This window comes from Lathamus discolor, chromosome 3, assembly GCF_037157495.1.
Source record: "Lathamus discolor isolate bLatDis1 chromosome 3, bLatDis1.hap1, whole genome shotgun sequence".
Lineage (NCBI taxonomy): Eukaryota > Metazoa > Chordata > Aves > Psittaciformes > Psittacidae > Lathamus > Lathamus discolor.
In genome coordinates this window covers 143,460,842-143,481,042 of record NC_088886.1, presented here as the reverse complement: position 1 = coordinate 143,481,042, position 20,201 = coordinate 143,460,842, and the positions used below count along the sequence as shown (strand labels likewise).

General features: G+C 46.4%; 1 protein-coding gene across 1 annotated transcript; it reads left to right on the top strand.

Moving 5' to 3' along the window:
- Positions 1–91: 91 nt before the first annotated feature.
- Positions 92–7,070, top strand: LOC136010712 (G-protein coupled receptor 35-like). The gene is made up of 2 exons (XM_065672326.1): positions 92–1,547; positions 4,244–7,070. Exon 2 carries the CDS (start codon positions 4,244–4,246, stop codon positions 5,198–5,200), a length of 957 nt encoding a protein of 318 aa, XP_065528398.1. The 5' UTR covers positions 92–1,547; the 3' UTR covers positions 5,201–7,070.
- Positions 7,071–20,201: the final 13,131 nt, after the last annotated feature.

Below are 20,201 nucleotides of genomic sequence, written 5' to 3'. Positions count from 1 at the left end.
ATTTCTAAGTTAATTGCAATTTATACCCAATGCTTCTCTTAATTTCACAGGGCCTTGTAAAAGGGTGTATGAAATCACTGGTTGTTAACTTGTCTCCATTCCACCCTCTAGTTACTCTTACAAGATCTACTCCTAACAAGAAGTTACTCTTACAAGAGACCCATGTATGTCTCTCCATTTTAGTTCATTTTGCAGCTAAAGTCTACTGATCCTTGTTGTCAACACATACAAAAAGAATGTATTGTGTTTTACCTCATCGTGTGTTTCAGGTTGTTTGCATTATTAAAATAATACAGTTTATTTCTTTCATATTCCTTTGGAGGGCAGCAGGGAGTGTTCAGGCAGTAACAGCATATTATTAAGTACATGGCCCTGCAAAACAGCCTAGACTCTGGTGACTGCCCTTCGTCTTCAAGTCAATGCATCATATAGATGTGAAGGATGAAAGCAGGACTTACCCGGTGCCATAAAGGTACAAATTCCAGGAGGTATCAGGGCTGAGCCCTGACACAGACACCTCCCCAATGGGCTACTGCTCACACCCCGGAGGAAGCACTCTCAACTCTGTCTAGACCTTTGCCACCCATGCATGCGATCTGCATCTGCCTTCAGGGAGCCCATGGCTGCTGCTCCATCTGCTGTTGTCACCTATGGAACTGTGAGTTCAGAAGACATGAACTAATGGCACAAATCCTGAGGAAGCTAGAGCCTGGCTCTCACAGATAGGACTGCAACTGCTGCAGCCAAGAGACAACAAAACCCATCAAAATGACTGGAAAGTCCCACTGGGGCATACTCTTAAACAAGTTTCTAAGGGTCCCAATAGCATGCGCACTGCCTCACCAGTATCTCCGACCAGTGACTGTCATTACCAGCTTGGGCTTTGCACTGATGCTGATGAGCAGTGTTACACACCTGACTGCTTCACAGAGGACGATCCAGCCCATAAAGTGTGTCACCCTTCTTGTAAAGACACTGAAGAGAAGCACGCTGGGACCTCTCACCCTGCTCTCACTGTCATAGGGTGCACAAGCACTGACTTGTCCCCTCAGAAAGGCTGTCAGCCCCCCACTGCACACACTCTGCAACCACACCGGAGGCTGCCAAGCCCTGCTGTGCCCCCTTTTGCTGCCAGAAGGGCAATTTACAACCATTATGGGTTTTAGTTCAGAAAGTATTTGTTTTTCCACTACTGAAAACATTAAATTTTAATTGCTGGGGTTTTTGTGAGGCGAGTTGGGGAGCACAGGCTGGGTGGGTAGGGGTGACGGTGAAGCATCCAGCTGATGCGAGCAGAACAGCAGAGGGCACCAAAGACTCGACTGTCCCAAAAAGTAGGTAATAAGTGGAGCGCTTTAAGGGAACAAGAGCTCATTGCTGTGTTTCAGCTGCCGGCAGCAGGCTCTGAGGCAGCTGTGCCCTGCATGGAGTAGCATACTGCAGTGGTACCCACGGCCCTGGCTCATCCTCTCTCCTGCCACAACACCTGCATCCTCGCTGCAACCTTTCAGAGGATTAAACCACCCTGACGGCCCCACAAGCAGCAGGTAATGGCTTTTACTTCTTCCCACACCGGTGTGTGCTTTGCTCAATGCATACTTTCGGGTGTGCTTTCTCACCTCATAATAGAAGCACTAGCCTGATTGTTAACATACATGCATGAGACTGAAGATTATTGTAACAAACCTCTTCTATGAAGACAGGCTGAGAGAATCAGCCTGGAGAAGAGAAGGCTCCAGGGAAACCTTAGAGCAGCTATCTAGTACCTACAAGAAATTGGGAGAGGGGCTTTTGACAAGGGCCTGTAGTGACAGGACAAGCAGAGAATGGCTTTCATCTGACAGAGGGGAGATTTAGATTAGGTGCTAGGCAGAAGTTCTTTCCTGTGAGGGTGCTGAGGCCCTGGCACAGGGATGCCCAGAGAAGCTGTGGCTGCCCCATCCCTGGCAGTGTTTAAAGCCAAGCTGGACGGGGCTTGGAGCAACCTGGTCTAGTGGAAGGTGTCCCTGCCCATGGCAGGGGGTTGGAACTGGGTGAGCTTTAATGTCCCGTCCAGCCCAAACCATTCTAATTCAGTCCTCACCTGCACACAGGTGCTTTGGTGTCCTCCTACTTTGCAGACGCCTGTGTCATGCAGGGGGGTCTTCATCCCTAGCTTTGCTTTGACACCAGTTCCTGTCTGCACGCATGGAGATACCCAGTTCCAGGCACGCTGCAGCACGTTACATTGGGAACCACTGCCGGCTCTGTGCTTACATAGGGGGTTTGATGGGGTCACACAGGGCTCAGCTGCTCCTTGAAGCAGTGCTCTGCATGCAGAAAGTGACTTTTTCACTGTGGGATACCCACAGGAGGCTGGCAGGGAACAGCTGCAAGGTAGGGGGTACCACAATGCAGCCAAGGACCTGTGAGGCTGAAAGCCCAAAAGAGCCAGGACACCAGCTGTATATTAGTTCCTCCATAAATTCCAACCAAAAAATGACCATATCTCTGTGGTTCAGTAATGACACATCAGTTCTGGTACTAGGGCAGGTGCTGTGCTTTCCTCTGTGGTTGCCAGATCCATCTCCCAGTCTCCGACACTAAAACCAGTTCACATAGTTCATGCAATTGGGCATTTTCACTACAATTTAACTATTAAGTTGATGTTTACAAGCTGCTGACTTATAAGGCAATGTATTTGTAAGAGATTTTAAGATTCTGGGTGTTTTCTCTACCTGCCTTGGTGTAAACATTTCTTTTACAAACTGCAGTCTGAATGTGATTCATCTTCCACAGCCTCATTGATGGTAGCAGATGCCCTGAATATCTAAAGGAATACCAGGAGATAGTCTGAGTTCTTGGATTTGTGTTTTCTGCTCTAGCAACATTTTGGTTTCCTGTCTTTGAAGGTTGAGATCAGACACGTGCGCACATTCCTTTCTCTCTTTGGAGATCTGTTGTCTGCTGGGGCTGGTGGTACTTCTGCTGAACAATTCCTCCCCAGCATCCTGCAGAGAGAGGAGTGGTTTTGTGACAGCATGATATGAGCCAGCTTGTGCCCAGGCAGCCAAGAAGGTCAAGAGCATCCTGGCCTGTATCAGCAATAGTGTGTCCAGCAGAGCCAGGGCAGTGATCGACCGCTGCACTGGTGAGGTTGCACCTCAAATCCCATGTTCAATTCTGGGCCCCTCACTACAAGAGAGACATTGAGGTGCTGGAGCGGGGCCAGAGAAGGGCAAAGGAGCTGGTGGAGGGCCTGGAGCACAAGAGTGATGAGGAACGGCTGAGGGACCTGGGGGGTTTAGTCTGGAGAAGAGAAGGCTCAGGGGGTCCTTATTGCTCCCTACAACTGCCTGAAAGGAGGATGGAGCCAGGAGGGGGCTGGGCTCTACTCCCAAGGAATATGCAATAGGTCAAGAGGAAACGGCTTCAAGCTGCACCAGGGAAGGTTTAGACTGGAGATCAGGAACAATTCCTTCCCCAAAGGGTGCCCAGGCATTGGAACAGGCTGCCCAGGGCAGTGCTGGAGACACCGTCCCTGCGAGCGTTCACACACTGTGTGGACGAGGTCTTCAGTGCCATGGTTTAGTGGTGGCCTTGGCAGTGCTGGGGAACGTTTCGACTGGATGAGCTTAAAGGTCTCTTCCAACCTGGCTGATTCTCTGCTGCCATGGTTGGACACAGCCTGCCCACAGCATTCACCTGTCTGCACCCAGCAGCCTGCAGCAGCATTCCCACCACCCCAGGAGTATATAAAGCCACCTGAGCTACTCCCAGATCTGGAAGGACTAAAGTCTTTTGAGTTTCACAAGCCTGGCAACACCCAGAGCAAAGGGTGGCTTCAGCAGCAAAGCAAGGGCCTTGGGGACAAAGGGGGAATGCTGCCCAGCTCTGCTTTGGGCTGCCTTAAAGCCAGTGGCTCTCAGATGACTACAGCAGCAGCAAAGATAGGGGACCACAGAGATGATCATTCTGCTTTCCAGACCCTTTGCTATTAGTCAAGCTGTGCAAACTAGGACTGGATGGAGGACAAGGCAGGGCTAACCCTGTAATAGCTGCAAGAGACAATTGCCTTTGTGGTTTTGTGTTAGCTGCTGCTGAGCTGCTTTGATAGCTGAGGGGTAGACGGTGCTGATGAGCCTACATCTGCAGTGCAGGGGCATGAGCAGCCACAGAGCCATGAGAGCATGGCACTGCAGCAGGATCCAGCCCAGACAACCTGCCCCAAGCTCAGTCTCATGCCTGCCCCCTTTTCTTGCAGATGCAACCCAACACGGAGAACTGCACCGAAGACGACGACATGCAGAATGGCATTGCACTGTTCCAACTTACAGTCTACATCCCAGTGCTCTCCTTGGGGATCCCACTGAACATGATTGCCTTCTGGGTCTTCTGCTGCAAACTCAAGAGATGGACCGAGTCCAGGGTGTACATGATCAACCTCATAGTTGCAGACAGTTGCATGCTCTTTGCTCTGCCTTTCTTGATGTATTTTACCAGGTACGAGCATCCCATAGACAACCTGTGTTTTACCATACAGAACATCTGCTTTACAAATATGTCTATGAGCATCCTTATCATCACCCTGATTGCAACTGATCGATGCATTGAAATCAAGTTCCCTCTAAAAGCAAAGATTCTTCGATCCCCACTGAGATCAGCTTCTATCTGTGGGGTTCTTTGGATAATACTAATGATTTATTCCTACTTTCATCCACAATTTCATGACAAAAAGGAAAAATTCTGCTTTCGGAAGCAATCCGCTCAACCTAGTTATCTATTGTTAATGTTTGTCATATTTATCTATTTTATTCCCCTAGTGATTGTGACTTTTTGTTCAGTACAAGTTATCAGATATCTCAAGAAGAAGACGGTCACGAGCTCTCATGAGACAAAATTAATCCAGAAAGCAATCTGCATTATTTCTGTGAATCTGTGCGTGTTCATTGTATGTTTTTCACCCTTCTACATTGCCCTACTCTCGCTTTTTGCAGTGAGTGTTGCTGGAGCTTGTTCTCTGCTCTCGGAAGTTAGAGCCTGTCTTCATATCTGTGCATGCTTAGCAAATTCTAACTGCTGTTTGGATGCATTTTGCTATTACTTTGCAGCTAAGGAATTTCAAGAATTTCCATCTCTGTTCCCCACCTGTACGTCAATGAGGTCCAAGATGAACCAAAGCCAAGAATCCCAGCCAGCCAGAGATCAAGTCATGACATAACCAAGGTGTAGCACACTGCAGGTGTTAAGGGCCACCAATGCTGCTGAAGTTTGGAGACAAAGGGAATGGGACCTTCTACAGTATTTGCAATTCTTGTAGCTGTAGACGTACCTGCAAAAGGGGCAATCATCTCTAAGGGCTCTGATATTAACTTGAATTTTGTCCTTCTGTCCTCAGTGACTTGACCCCAGCTTTGACCATAGTCTTAAGACTGTTGTATCACAGCTTCAAGAGGGAGAGCCACGTGGGATTGAGAATAAATGATAAGGCCACTGTTTCCATCATGCACCTCTTGGTACATCACATGCAACTAAACATAGGAAACTGAGCACCCATACAGCAATACAGAACTCCACTTCTGGTACTGCTGTATATGTGGTCAGCTAACACCAAGAAAAAACCCATGTACTACAATGCCAAACCTAATACATCTGTGCTGCTCACATGAAACCATACACTGGTAGTGTCCTGCCAAGATGTATAATTTCAAAGCTTGCTGTTATCACCATGACTATTGCCCCATTCCTGCCCTGTAACACTTGTATGAGCCTGGGGCAACACCTTGGCATTTGTGAGACTAAAGTCATTGTGGGTATAACTAAAGCCATTACTGCATGGAAAAACTGAGCCCTGCAAAGCATTATAGGCCCCAGAACAGAGCTTTAGCGTTGTGTCTGTCAGGTACAAATCTGTGAAGATCTGATCTCACCCAAGCGACTGCAGTAAGCCCTGGTGACAGGTTTGCTGTACTTCAATGGGATCAGCTCTTCAGTGGGTGTCCTGTCTGGTGAGAAGTGACCTCATCTGCTCAAGTGGTCACAGCTTCACGCAGAGCGAGCGTTGATGCCCAGAAAACAGCAGTGAGCAACCTGAAGCAGACACAGCCCTAATCCCACTCTTACAATCCATGAGCAGTTTTCAGGGGAGGTTTGATGAGAGTGAGGCCTTTCTGCACAGATAGGGCAGACCCACAACTGAGCGCTTCTCGGCATTGCCCTGTGTGATGAAGCATTGTTTTGGATTCAGCGCTTTTTCTCTTCCAGGTGCTTGACAATGCACAGTGGGGGTCAACAGCTTTCCTGCACTTCATTTTGAGACATTTAACTCTGAAGGTGTCCCTGCTCATGGCAGGAAAGTTGGAAATAGATGATCTTTAAGATCACTTCCAACCCAAACCAGTCTATGATTATACAGAGAGCCTTAAGCTTTCCTAGCTGGATCCCTGACCATGCTTCAATGTAAATGTCTGGCTTTCCAACTACAAATCTCTGTAATACCTGGGATTGCTGACTATGCATTGTGTATCCTCCCGCCCCACAGGGAAATGACAAGAGAGCAGCTCAAAACAGTTAAGCCACAAATGGAAATCTTGGGGCACCAGAAGGAAATGACCCATAGAGTCAGCATGGGAAACAAAACAAGGTTTTGAAATGCATGTGATGGCTGTATCCCATTTGGCTTCATGGTCCTTGACTCTGAGTGTCTTCTGGCTCCACGGTTGCACCCCAGCCAGCAGCTAAGCACCACACAGCTTACTGTTGGTACCAAAACCAGTGCAACAACTGAGCTAAAGATTTATAGGTGGCATTCCTACACATAGCCAGGCTTGCTGCATATAGACCGGTATGAGGTGTTTTTCTCTCGTAGAAAGCAAACTGACACCTCCCACTGTTCATGTTCTAAGTTAAAAGAAATTGTTTCTTTTTCTTATTGTAAAACAGAAATTGTTGACTTCACAATCCCAGTCACCATTAAATATTATCTTCCGTTGCTTGCACGGAATGCCATGAAAACAGAAAAGGAAGCAGTCTTTGGCAAGTGACACCAAAGCCATCTCATAGTAATATATCTATAAATAAATATTCATTTATCACCGTTGTACAGAGTCCTCTATTATTAATGCTAAACTTATACTAGGGACTGTGGAAAGAGACTTACCTGCCATGATGTGAGATCTGCCTTACAACAGGATACTTACAGTGCAACCCAAAGATGAGCAATTTCTAATTACCTGAAGATGCAGATAATACCAGGGACAAAAAATTATTATCTGCTTTACATGTCAAGTTATACTGATGTTAACGGTGGGTTTCTGACCCCTTTCTTCACTCAGAACTAAACATCAGCTCCATGAGCGCTCCCAGGAAATGGAACAGCACCTGGGCCACAACAAACCATGAAACGTGGGTCACAACAAACCATGAAACATGGGTCACAACAAACCAGCAGCCATTGCACAGCACTGGAATAGCAACCCACGAGGACAGAAACACTGTCATCCGCACATTTTTTCTGGTTTTCCTGCACAGGACCCTGGCTAACAATTGTAGGGAGCAGCAGCCGCAGCCCATCAGCAGCTCCAACAAGCAGGGCTGGACAACTGCATTCTGCTAGTGTCTCAGCAAGGCATAATCTCTCTGTCCCTTTGTCGTGGTTTAAACCGAACCACAAACCTCTTTTGCTCACTCCCCCCCCCTTCTTGCCCTCCCCCTGCTCCTGGAGAGATGGAGAGGATAATCGAAAAGAATGCAACTCCCACGGGCTGAGATAAGAACAGTTTAGTAACTAAGGTATAACACAAATCACTACTGCTGCCACCAATAATAATAATGATAAAGGAAATAACAAGGGAAAAGAATACAACACCTTAGCACCAGCCAACAGATAACTCGCCCCACACACTCTGTGTGTGTGCCAACATACTGATCCCCATCACAACCAGCAGGCAGGTCCCAAGGGTACCCAGAGGCCATTCAAACCCTTCAGAACTCTCAAATGACGCTGCTGTACTTGTCCCTGGGGCTGGTGCAGCTGCTGTGCCTGCCGGCTCTCCCACCACCAGCTTCTCTTTCCCTGGGTGCAGCTCTTCCTCCTCTGCCTCGCTGGGAAATGCTGCCTGGGCTCCTGCATCCTCCTGGGGCTCGGCGGGCGGCTGCCGGCGAAAACTCTCGGCCGCCGCGGGGCTGGGCTCGGCCGCGGGGCTCGGCTCCTCCGCGGGGCTCGGCTCCTCCGCGGGGCTCGGCTCCTCCGCCGCCTCCTCCCGCTGCTCAGCAGCCGCCTTCCTCCCGGCCTCGGGCCCCGCTCCCGCCGCCGCCTGGTCCCCGGGGCCGCTCTCCCGGGCCGCTTCGGCCGCCGCCGGCTCCCGGGGCCGCTCCCCCTCGGCTCCCCGCAGCTTCACAAAGACAGAGGCGAGGACAAGGGCCAGGACGGTGAAGAGCAGCGGGACGGCCGGGTACAAGGCCACGGCCACGTCCATCTCTCCCTGCTGCTGGAGCCCACCCGTATTACAAGCCATTGCCATAAAGTACAGCGAAACAAGAACCTTAGTCCAAGCCCCACACTTGATAAACACTAACACAGGGAATACCGGCTCTAAGTAATGTACTACATTCTGAAGCTCTGAGAGCAAGAGAAACAACTTTGAGAGCCAATAAATCAGCACTGTGACGACTATTAATCTGATCATCTCCGTCGTTATCTCAACCCTTCAAGCCCCACGTTGGGCGCCAAAAAGAACTGTCGTGGTTTAAACCCAACCACAAACCTCTTTTGCTCACTCCCCCCCCTTCTTGCCCTCCCCCTGCTCCTGGAGAGATGGAGAGGATAATCGAAAAGAATGCAACTCCCACGGGCTGAGATAAGAACAGTTTAGTAACTAAGGTATAACACAAATCACTACTGCTGCCACCAATAATAATAATGATAAAGGAAATAACAAGGGAAAAGAATACAACACCTCAGCACCAGCCAACAGATAACTCGCCCCACTTCCCCCAGCCAAGCACTGACCGATACCTCGTCCAACCCTGCAGTCCCTCTAGCCCTTCCAGGTAACTCCCCGTTACATCCTGGGCATGACGTGCTGTGGTATGGAATACCTCTTTGGTCAGTTTGGGTCAGGTGTCCTGTCTCTGCTTCCTCCCAGCCTCCCCTCCTCCCTGGCAGAGCATGAGGCTCAGAAAGTCCTTGGCCAGACCAAACATTCGAGCAGCAACCGAAAACATCGGTGTTATCAGCACTGTTCCCAGGCCAAAAGATCAAAACACAGCACTGCACTAGCTCCTAAGAAGGAGAAAACTGACTGCTGCTGCTCAACCCAGGACACCCTTGAAAGGAAAGGATGTTGGCAATGGGTTAAACTTTAAATGAGGAAATTGATGCTGCAGGAGAAAGTCTGTGGAGAGCAGGACGGACACAAAAAGCAAAAATAACATGCAAGGAAAATCCAGATTCTTGCTTCTATGTGAGCAGCCATCAAGATTTAGCGGTTCTGGCCCATCTAAGCAGGGAAGGCAGGGGCTAACATGATGCAGTATTTCATGGCGTTGATGCTGTGGGAGTACGGAGAGGGCTATAGTAGAGAGAGCTCTGGAAGCGCATCACCTGTGGCTCAGTTTCTGTGTGTTGCTGAGGTCTTAGCAAATTCTGCCCTTAGACATGAAAAGTTGCCTACGAATTACAAGCAAAGAAGTGAGATCACCCAGTGCTGCTGCTGATAAAACCAACAAAACTGTCCAGGTATGTCCTGAACACTCCCCAATTACTGAATCACAGCTTTCAGTAAGGATGAAGAACCCAGAAACTCCAGAATTTTAAAGGAATCGGCACAAGAAATCTCACACCAACGACACGGCTTTTAATTAAATCAGACAAAATAGAGTCAGGGAGCCGAGACCACCAAACAGAGCCCTGTCTCCAGGATGAGGGAAGAGAGGGAAAGTTCTGGCCATTAACCATAGCTCTCCTACGCTCAGATATTTGAAAAATGTGCAGTTTCACAACACATCTGAATAACATCAAATGGGAGGGAACAAATAGAAAGGCAAAACTGGTGCTTTACCTTACAGCAGTGTTAGGCGTCACTGGCTTCTTGCACTAAGAAAATCACTTTTCCAGACAAGGTGTGGAAGGTGCTGGTGTCAGTAAAAGGTCCTTTGGAGCACGCTGCAAGCAGTAACACACTTTGTGCAGGCGCCGGTTCCCTGTAGTGCCCCCAGACTACCCCGATGGAGAGCTGCCAGCAAGCAAGAAAACAGCGCAAGTGCCCCCTGCACTGTGCCGCACGGTGACAGCACTCACAGGGCTGAGACAGGCTGAGAACTGCAGGGGCAAGGGAAAACACTGAGTGAGCATCCTTGGTCCAAGGCAGAGGTGGTAAAACCTGTAAGTGGATGAAGAAAGGGGCTATAAGCATCTGCGAGAGCCTAGAGGGTAGCTGGTAAGGAGACGAGGCGGAGAGAAGCATGCGGATCCTGACCTAGTGGTGTCCAGGAATCAGATAGAGACCCCAGAGCCACACCTGGAGACACACAAGGTCTCTGCAGATAAAACTTCGTCATAGTTTTGCCTACTGGTAGCTCGTGTTGAGATGCTCAGACATATCCTGGTGAGACTGATGATCACAGCCAGCTGTTTTGTGCCTGGTAACATGATTTGTCCCTCCCTTGAAGCCTTGCCAGGCTGATGGGCAACATAGCTGCCCTCATCTGGTGACCACAGCACCAAGCTGTGGATGGGAAGCATCACACCAAAGAGATGTTATGAGCTGAACTCCCTTCAGGCTTGATTTTGACTGCTCATGGTTAACACTGGTAGTGATTGCCTTGATACAGACAATAGGAATATGTGAACAACATTTGAGGATGATGTAAAGTGAAGTGGTTTTTGTACAGTAGTGAAACTATCACAACCCAGGAGCTGGGAGACTTCGAAAGCTAAAGTACTAACAAGGCTCATAACATGAAAATGATGGTGCTTGGGGATTAATGAGCTGGGTGTACTAATAAGTCATTGACTAATTTACAAACATCCCCCAAGAAGCAGTCATAAGGAAGGCAAAATCAGTCCCTGGAAACTCAGGAGAAGTATTCAAACCAAGCTCTATATTGACTATCCACTGATAACAAGGAGTTAATCTCAAAGGCTGCTTTGTAATGCACAGACAGACAATGCAGAAATACTCCTGAAGGTGCTTTGAGAGAACCTGGAACATGGGAAGGGGAAATGCGCTTGCCCAAGACAGCAATTCAGGGTACTGCAACCACAGAGCAGTCAGAGAGTCAGCAGATGACAGGGTCACAGTGCCACATCTTCTTAGCATTGCTGGTGGAACAGAACTATGGAACATGAGAGAATTACTGTGATTCAGAGTGAAAACCAGTTGTAACAATCACAAAACTGTCTGGAAACCACAGCACTCACCTTTCTGTGAATGGGACTGGGGGCCCATTCAGATGACAGTCCCCACGCCAGCTCCAGCAGAAGCAGTGGTCTATGAAGGCAGAGAGAAGACCTCAGGATGCTCCAGGCCAGTAGGTCCCCTCCAAGCAATGAGCACAGCCTATTGGGCAAGGGAGGTCAGTGGGCATTGCCCAGTGAGGTATCAGGCACTGGAAACCCAAAGCTGTTCCATCACCAGAGGAACTGCTGCAGGGCTGCACAGCAGATGAGCATTTCACCTGGCTATTGCAGGCTCCTCAGTCAAAAGGGGGTGGCATGAACCACGCCACTGGTGGCAGAGGAAGCTCAACCCTGGGGAAATACATTAAGGAGGGGCAGGGGTGCTTCCTCAACCAGCATCGCTGCTCTCACAGCCACGAGCGAATGGACACTGCAGGACACCTCACCAGTCATGTGCCAGGAGCACTGATAGGAGATAACTCCTCCTGGCTATTTGCTGACTATTTGAGCTCTGCAAGGCATTGCCTTTCCCCAGCCATGGTGGGACACAAAATGGTGGTGGAGAAACTGAGAGAGGGCTGGAGCTGGTGTATTTTCAAAGGCTCATTTTGATACTGGCCACATTAGACATGGTTTGTATGTTTAAGGCTTGTCTCAGCCTTAGGTCTTCCTGATGTCTGTTATGGTTGATTCTTGTATCTTCTGGGCTCTTAACTTTCTCCTTGTGTTCAAAGCATAGAGCTGCTGCAGGTATTTGCTGTAGCACATTCCCTCTCCTCTGAAGAGGTCTTCTGGCATGATTCCTGCAGCAGCATCATTTTCAAAGCTAGCCAAGAGCTGCAGATGCACACAGATGCTGCAGCACTGTCTTATGGTTTGCTCCCTCAGGATGCTTTCTAGACCCAGGAACCTGCACCCGTGGAGCCATGCTCCCCTTGCAAGGAAAATCCAGAGACATCTCAGACCTCCCAGGTCTTTTCTGTCCATGAACGATTGCACCTGGAGTATACTCCTGTGTTAACTCCTTTGAAACAGGAGGGTAAACAGCAGTACTGACCTTAGATCCAGGTGACAGAATCACCCACTAGACCAGATACAGCTCGTCCCTTTATTTCGCATGGCTGCTGATCACATTTCTTGCCATGGCATTGGTGAGCCTTTTTGCCTTGGAACTGTGGCAGGAACTGTAACACTTCTGAGATGCAGACCAGCTTTCATCCTTGAGAGGCCGCATGCAGATCCCTGACCCTGGCTCTTGCTGCAGAAAACTAAATGCTACCACCAAGTACAGCATTCAATGGCAGCTAAAACTAATAAGAGATGTACTAATAATTGCTCTGATTGCTAATGAAAAATGATGCGGAGACGGCTCAGGAATAAAGAAGAGGACAGCTGTCCTCTTGATGCACATCTCCAAAAGCATTTTGAACTGCGAGGATGCTGGCTGGCTTCTCCTGAACACCACTAAAAAGGGAAGGGATAAGATCTGGGTTTAGAAATCCCTTTTCCATTATCCGCTGGTTGTAGCAGCTCACAGAACTCCTCGCTGCAGGATACCTGCTGCTGCCTGACCAAAGTCTGGCCGGAAAGGGAGGACCAAGCCTTTCCCCTGCTGTTGAGATTGCTCTGGAACCTCAAAAGGCCCAAGCTCCGCTCTGCTTCAGGGCTGCATGGAGAGTGTTGAACCACTAGAGGGAGACCGGACCTCAGCTCATCTCGAAGCCAAACAACGGGGGTGGAGGCAAAAGGAAACCTAAATTGGGGTTAAATGAAAGGGAGGGAGGAAAGAACCAGGCGTGAGGCAAGCCATCCATGGGAGTCAGTTCTGGTACTTTAGAAATGCATTCAGCCCCACTGAAATAACTTTATACATCATGTTCTAGCTCTGGTCACTTCCATGGGGGCGGAATGGGAAGTGGGGACTGATTTAAACAAGAAATGTCATTTTTCAGTGGAATTCCCATTTAGCTGCAAAGGGCTCTTAAGAACAATTCTCACAGACATGGAGATGCTGAGAGAGCTGGGCTGGGTCAGCCTGGAGAAGAGAAGGCTCCTGAAGGTGAAAAGGGTGAAGGAACTGGACTGCCATCTGGATTAACAATCCATTTAGTCATGATCACTGGCTCTGCAAATCAAAGACTGGGTGCCCTGGATAAAGCTATGCAGAGATATCAGGAAAAAAAATCAACGTCATTTCTTTCTGACTGAAACAGTAGAAATTTGCTGCAAGGAAAAAGTCTATGAAACAGAAAGAGAAAACTAAAACCATCTTTATTTAAGCTGTCATACTACCTTTATGCTTAAGAGAAATATCTGAAGTAGATTTTTGTTTGCTGGATCTAGCCTTGCGGATATATAAAAGACAGTGATGGATGAAGCAACCCACTTGTTTCAAGTCTCCAAGCTGACATAAGAGAGTAGGGAATATAGTTCAGACAAAGACTCTACATGCCAGTTCTTTCACCTATGTTATTAATGTGCTGTGTTTGTTCCCGTGGAGAGCTTAAACAGAGACAGAGAGGGTGTGCATCCAGTGAACATTTCTTGTGATACTATATTTATAAAGGTTTTTTCAATGGTCTTGAAAATTAACTCCTCTCAGCCCTTTATCTATCTTCTCTTCCCGAGATACCCCAAATGTTTGATTTGCCTTGCACTGGTTCCAGCACCAGTCACCAAATATTTTACCTGTACTGAAAGAAGGTAGAGAAAAGCCAAGCCCAGGAGGAAAATATGAATTACTAGAGCTACTGCAGGCTAAAGATTTGTGACTAGTTTGGAAGTTTGTTTTGAAGAAAGGGAAGATGTAGGCTTAATGGACAGGGACTTGGGAGTGAGTCTCTTGAATTCCCAGCCTGGTATTTCAGTTTGTAATCTTGTTTCCATTGTTGCAACCCACCTTCAGTATTCACCTTTTTTTTTTGTTATGATAAGCTTCTAATCTTCCCAGCTTTAACCTGATGTTTAAATGAACTGAGTGCTGACAAACCCAGGGTGCTGTCTTGCTTGGAGTAATAACATTGGTGGTGTTGTGACCCTTTGGAAAACTTGAGCGATCTGAGGCAGTGGCCACTTGACAAGCTGAAAGTGTAGTTCCGAAGTGCCATGAAGCTCGGTGTTGGGTGCCAAATTCTGTAGAGGCAGGGAAAGATCAGCCCTACTCCAGCCAGGAAAAGCAGCAAAGTGACGACTCTTTTCCTCTCTGGTTTGTCATACCCCATTAACACTTGTACCTCTCAAACCCACTCAGCAGTACAGTCTCTTCTAAGATCCTGCAGCCAGGATTATTTGGTTTGTATAGTACAGAAAACTGATCAGGAGTTGGGTGCACACTTTGCTTTTGAAAATGTGGATTAGATGTTAGAGAACAAGGTAACTACCTGCACTGCATCCTTACCGTACGTTGGATTGATTGATGGAGTTCAGAGGGTTGCAATCAATGGAGTAGAATCTAGTTGGAGGCCTGTCAAGTGGTGTTCCCCAGGGATCAATACTGGGTCCAGTTTTATTCAACTTGTTTATCATCAACCTGGATGAAGGGCTAGTGTTGATTCTGAGCCAGCAGTGAGCCCTTGTGGACAGGAGGGCCAATACTATCCTGGGGGGCACTGTGAGGAGTGTGGCCAGCAGGTCGAGGGAGGTGATCCCTCCCCCTCTGTTTGACCCTAGTGAGGCCACATCTGGAGTGCTGTGTCCAGTTCTGGGCTCCTCAGTATAAGAAAGAGAAGCGGCTACTGGAGAGTCCAGCAGAGGGTCACAGAAATGATTAGGGGTCTGGAGCATGTCTCTCATGGGCCTGTATAGTCTAGAGAAGAGAAGATTGGGAGGGGATCTCATTAACACATGTAAGTATCTCCAAGGCGGGTGCCATGAGGACAGTGCCAAACTCTTCAGTGATATTTAGCAACAGAATGAGGAGCAATGGCCATAAACTAAAACACAAGAAGTTTCACCTCAACATGAGGAAGAACTTTATGTTGAGGGTGGCAGAGCACTGAACAGGCTGCCCATGAGGGTCATGGAGTCTGCCTCTGGAGACACTCAAAACCTGCCTGGATGTGTTTCTGTATAACCTGCTCTGGGTGACCCTGTCTCAGCAGGGGCGTTGGACTGGATGATCTCCAGAGAGTCCCTTCACAGCCTAACAGTACTGTGGTTCTGTGACTTTGCATGGCTGGTTTGAATTTTTTTTCCTTTTTCTGTTTTTTTTTTCTTATTGCTGCTCACCTTTGACAACCACTTCCCTCTTCGCTAATATTTATACTGGTGTTGGTAGGATCTAGCAACAGTGGAAAACTTCAACCAACAAAATATGGTAGGGGTATGGAAGGTTTTTGAAAGGCCTCTTTGATACAAGTCAGATCTCTTCAAACAATACTTTGATCTAATAGACTTGTTTCAGTATTTCTGTGCCCTTAAGAGTGGCTAGGTTATCTCTGTATAAATTCTATCATATGAACTCTGCCTTAGGACAAGAGGTTGGATCTTTCCAGTTTAATGCCACCCTGTTTGATGTTTATCCTGCCATTTCCAGTTTAAAGTGCATCCTGCTTTATATGTTTTTGCTGAAGCCACCCACTACTGTAGACATAGATCCTTTTCTGGCTGCAGGTAAGCTGGAAGAAGAGACCAGCCTCCAGGTGGCTGGCTGTGTCCTCCCGAAAGAATACTCTGCCCTATGATACATAGCAGCTGAGCTGCTGTGACATTTTCCTTAACCTGTTGCAGTCAACATGGACTGCATTAGTGTTAGCAAAGACCAGTTATTAGGCTGTTTATGCTAATCAGATTTACTTTTGGCTGAAACAAGCCCCAGCCAGAGGGTGGTGGAAAGCTGTGATCAGGACATAGGCTGATGGGAACCCTTCTGCTGACACAGCTGAAAGAGAACTTGTAGTCACAGCCCCAGGCTTAATTGGAGTCTGATGAGACTGTGACTCCACAACTGCAACTGCAATCTGTGTTTTTATAGGGCAGTGAATGCTGTCCCCTCCCACGCTGGAGCACCCTCCTACTTAAGAGAGGTGCAGTGTGTTTTTTTAAACTTGCTACTCCCAGCTTTGGCTCATCTCCTGTATTTACTCAGCACTTCAAATTGAGAAGCAACTCAAGTGGGCAGGATACTCTCTCCACAACCAGCCTGAGCCTTGGGAGATAAGGCTTGTTCTGCTATCCTAAGAGAGGAACAAGGTGCTTTTTCTTTGCCATCAGCACTAGGTAGTGTTTTTTACTGGGGAAATGATTAATTTATTAAAATGAAATTGAAGAGAGGAGAGAAATAGAGGGTGTTTAGGGTAGAGAGGATATAGCTATCCAAACTGCAACACAGCTGAGATACTTAGGTTAAATTTTGCATTGTTTCACAATGTCCATTGGGATCAGTAATGGGAACAAATGGCCATTTTAATGTATAAGAAATGAAGAATGTTTTTCAATAACGGGAAGCATCTAGCAGTATGTAATTATGGAGTATTTGGTACCTATGTCGCTTCTAATGGCACAATTAGTTTTATAGGTGAAAGTCTGAATTAAAACTTAAAGGTGGTGGTGTAGTTTTAGGCAGAGAGCCAAAGCTTGAGTTACTACACTTAGGGACTTCAGGAAAAAAGAAAAAGAATATAGATGCTTACCCATGTCTGTAGTTTTTAAAAGGAGCTCTTGATTTTAGATTGGATATAAGGAGGAAATTCTTTCCTGTTAGGGTGGTGAGACACTGGAATCGGTTGCTCAGGGAGGTTGTGAGTGCTCCATCCCCGGCGGTGTTCAAGGCCAGGTTGGATGAAGCCTTGTGTGGGATGCTTTAGTGTGAGGTGTCCCTGTCCATGGCAGGGGGGTTGGAACTAGATGATCTTGAGGTCCTTTCCAACCCTAACTGTTCTATGATTCTATGATTGCTTTTGTTTTATGTCTCTTTGGTAATATTGACAAGGAATCAAATGAGAAACAATAACAAACTAAATGGTTCAAACTGGGAACATATGCGCATGGTTTCAGGATATATGTTAGTAGGGACTGTGGCTGGCTTTTTGAATCAAGCTATCATGGTTTTATGGGATGGGATCTCTTCAGACCTGCCTCTTAACAAGAATGATGTTCATTTTTTTTTTCTCATTTATCCTGAAATTGTTCACATTTTTCTTCTGTTTATTCTTTTAAGCTTTTCTGTAGCTTGAAGAAGTCATTTGGACAGGTGTGCTGGTTGGGTAATGCTTGTGTGATGTCTCTGTGAAATTGTAGATGCAACCCCCCTTTTGCTAATACTGAGATGTAGAACTTGTCTCTCTCTGAAGCTGGAATTTTGTGCATGGTAAAAACTAGGTCTTTCACTAGTTTTTTCTGTGGGGAATGGTAAAGGGATTACTGAGGGGGTTTATGTCAAATAGTGCTTGAGGTGGTTATGAACCAAAATATGAAAACAGTGTTCTATATGGTAAAATCTGTCTCTTCTCAAGAATTCATACAATTCAGAATTGGCTTTTCCGGTGGGAAATCTCTGTGTGTGGTGGGGGAAGGGTGCAGAGGCGATGGAGGATGTTGTTTGCTTGCATTTAGAGGAAGTTTGTCTTTAAACAAGCTAAATGTCCAGGTATTCTACTACAATTTGATTTTTGGAAAATCCTCAGATGTCTAAATTGTATTTAGAATAAAACCTGTTTAAGGATAACACATGTAATTGCTACCATGGGAAATGGGGTAAGCATTCTAAATTGAAGGTTTTTAGAAAATGGATCATTATTGAAGTACATGGAGGAATGGATCTGAGATAATTCTGTCCTCTTCTATGCCCTGTGATTCTTCTAGCTACATACATAAATAAAAGACCAAGGCTGTCTCTCTCAGGCTCCAAATAATGATTTTCAATCAAACCAAAAAAGAATCGGAGATTTCCAGTTTTGCTTACTGGTCAAACCAGGGAAATACAGTATTGAGCTGGTGGCAATTGAATTAGTCTGTGCTGAAATAAATCACAGGGACTCAAGAGGTCTGTGTACCTCTACATATAACATATGTATACATATGTTATAATCGTAGTGACTAAAGGGTAAATACAACTTTAAACTTACGCTTTTCCATCCTTGGTAGTTTAATAATGCTTTAGGATTGCCAGTAGTGATTTTGAAATGTGTTCAAACCTTGCAAGGTGTGAATTCCAGGCTTTCTGGTAACAGCTGGGAATCCCTAATTATAGTTCACAGGTTACACATTCACCTGGCAAAATCTGTAAATAAACCCTGAAAGGCAAGAATACCACTTCCACAGTTAAATTCTGAATGCTGCAGGTTCAATAACCAGGGACTGGGCAAATAGCTCTACAATAACATTACGTTTCAGTATGACAAAGGATGAAAACATCCACCTCTTGCCAGATTAAGAAGGGATTATGATTAGTATACGTGAAATGCACAGGATACTTGTCAGGTGAGTATTTTAAGTACTTGGGTGAATTGTACCCAATTGTTGATTTCTTGTCATGAATGAGAGATAAATGAAACTAAGTCAAGCTTCCACCTAACAGCAGGTTTGACTCTAAATCTGTCTGTCTTTCTTGTACTTATTTCATGAGGGCTAAAATTGTCTTCATTCAAAAGACAAGCAGTGGATCCAGAGTGGTTGCAGACTGGTGCAAAGATATCTGTGGTCTCCGCTTCCCACCATACAGGGGATGACATATACTTAATTTGAGCTTAAAGGTGGTCTGGGAGTTGAGCAGTTGCTTGATTTATCACTCAGGCTTGCTAGAGGATTGGCATCGCTAAGTTTTTTTTCAGAATCCAAGCACTTTAGGCCAAAAAATGTGATTAGGGAATCCCATTTGAGTGAGAAGCAATAACTGAGCATCCCATTTGCCTATGATTGTCACACATCAGCCTTACCGGCATTGGTCAGTCTGTGTGTCCTGAGGCACTAGCAGGTGTAATGTCTGATGGAAAACTGTTTTACCGATTTCCTGTTCCACAAAACGTAGGTCTTACTGCTGTGCAACATATGATGTTTAGTTGGATATAAAGACAAGTTTAGGATGTTAACATTTATAAAATCATGATTTAAACTGCACCGATTTCTTCCCTTTTCTCTTGTATTTTTGGAGAAGACTAATCCCTTTTCTTTAGAATTTGTTCTCACTTAATGAGACTCTAACAAACATGTTCTGTCTATGTTTCTGATCTCTCCTATGCTACTGTAACTCCACCGACTACAACGGGTGGGGAGGTCATGGGGGTGTTATGTGCTTAGAACTTCTGAAACTGCTATAGTACTTCTGCCTCTAAAATAGTGCATCCAACAATTAAACCACCCCAAATTAAAACAGCTTAAAGAAATACATTTCTCTTCTTGGTAAACTCATTTCTGTGCAGAGGACCTGGACAGTATCTGCACTGCTGATGTCTTTCATGTGCTTGATCAAGTATGAATGCATTACTCTACCTATTTAAAAAAAAAAACCAACAATATCTGTATTTATGATGTGTCCTTTTGTCTCCTGTCATTAAGGAGTTGTGTCTTCAAAGACAGTCTGCTTATTTCCTTTGTGCAAATATTGCATAGACCCTTGGTAATCACTGATTACGGCAGGGAACATGGGTGGCTGGCTTGGCTAAGTTGAGGCCAGCAGTAAGGGAAAAATACATATTCCCAGACCCCGATATGGAGCATAACTTTGCAGCCTATGGAACTCAGCTGGCTGCAGAGATGTCTCGGCCAATTCATATGCAGAAGCTTCTGGTGTATAGAGGGACCTAAGAGCCCTATGGACTGTCCAGGCTTCTTAAAGGTTCATTTCCTTTCCATAGCTTTTAGGTTTATTTGATACAGCACACTG